This window comes from Trypanosoma equiperdum, assembly GCF_001457755.1.
Source record: "Trypanosoma equiperdum strain OVI genome assembly, contig: ctg_33, whole genome shotgun sequence".
Taxonomy (NCBI): Eukaryota; Euglenozoa; class Kinetoplastea; order Trypanosomatida; family Trypanosomatidae; genus Trypanosoma; species Trypanosoma equiperdum.
The window spans coordinates 1-269 of record NW_027124243.1 but is presented as its reverse complement, the minus strand read 5'-3'; the positions used below and the strand labels follow the sequence as shown (position 1 = coordinate 269).

The 269-nt window shown below is 48.3% G+C and overlaps 1 pseudogene across 1 annotated transcript in view; it reads right to left on the bottom strand.

Annotated features, from left to right (window-relative positions):
• TEOVI_000128600:pseudogene overlaps positions 1 to 13 on the bottom strand; it is a 988-nt pseudogene extending 975 nt beyond the window's left edge. The window contains exon 1 of the mRNA in view: positions 1 to 13. This exon is cut by the window's left edge and continues 287 nt beyond it. Coding sequence covers positions 1 to 13 — 13 coding nt within the window.
• Between the last annotated feature and the right edge of the window lie 256 nt (positions 14 to 269).

The following is a 269-nucleotide window of genomic DNA, read 5'->3' as shown; positions in this document are numbered from 1 at the left end:
AAATCTTGTTCCAGCAATATGTGCTTCTCGTACGACTTCCACTCGTTTGAATAGGACACAAAAATATCCCCCTTTTCGTCGACACCGCAACTCATCACCTTCCAAATCGGCAACTCATTCCCCCTATGGCAAAACATCTGCATGCCCCTATCATCCGCAAACGCGGAGCACAACCGTTTGGGTGTCCTGAGGTCGGCATAAAACAAGTGCTTAATTTTATCCCATTCCTCTTTATCCGCAGAGGACCCGAGAAAGCCGAGAATGAGCGC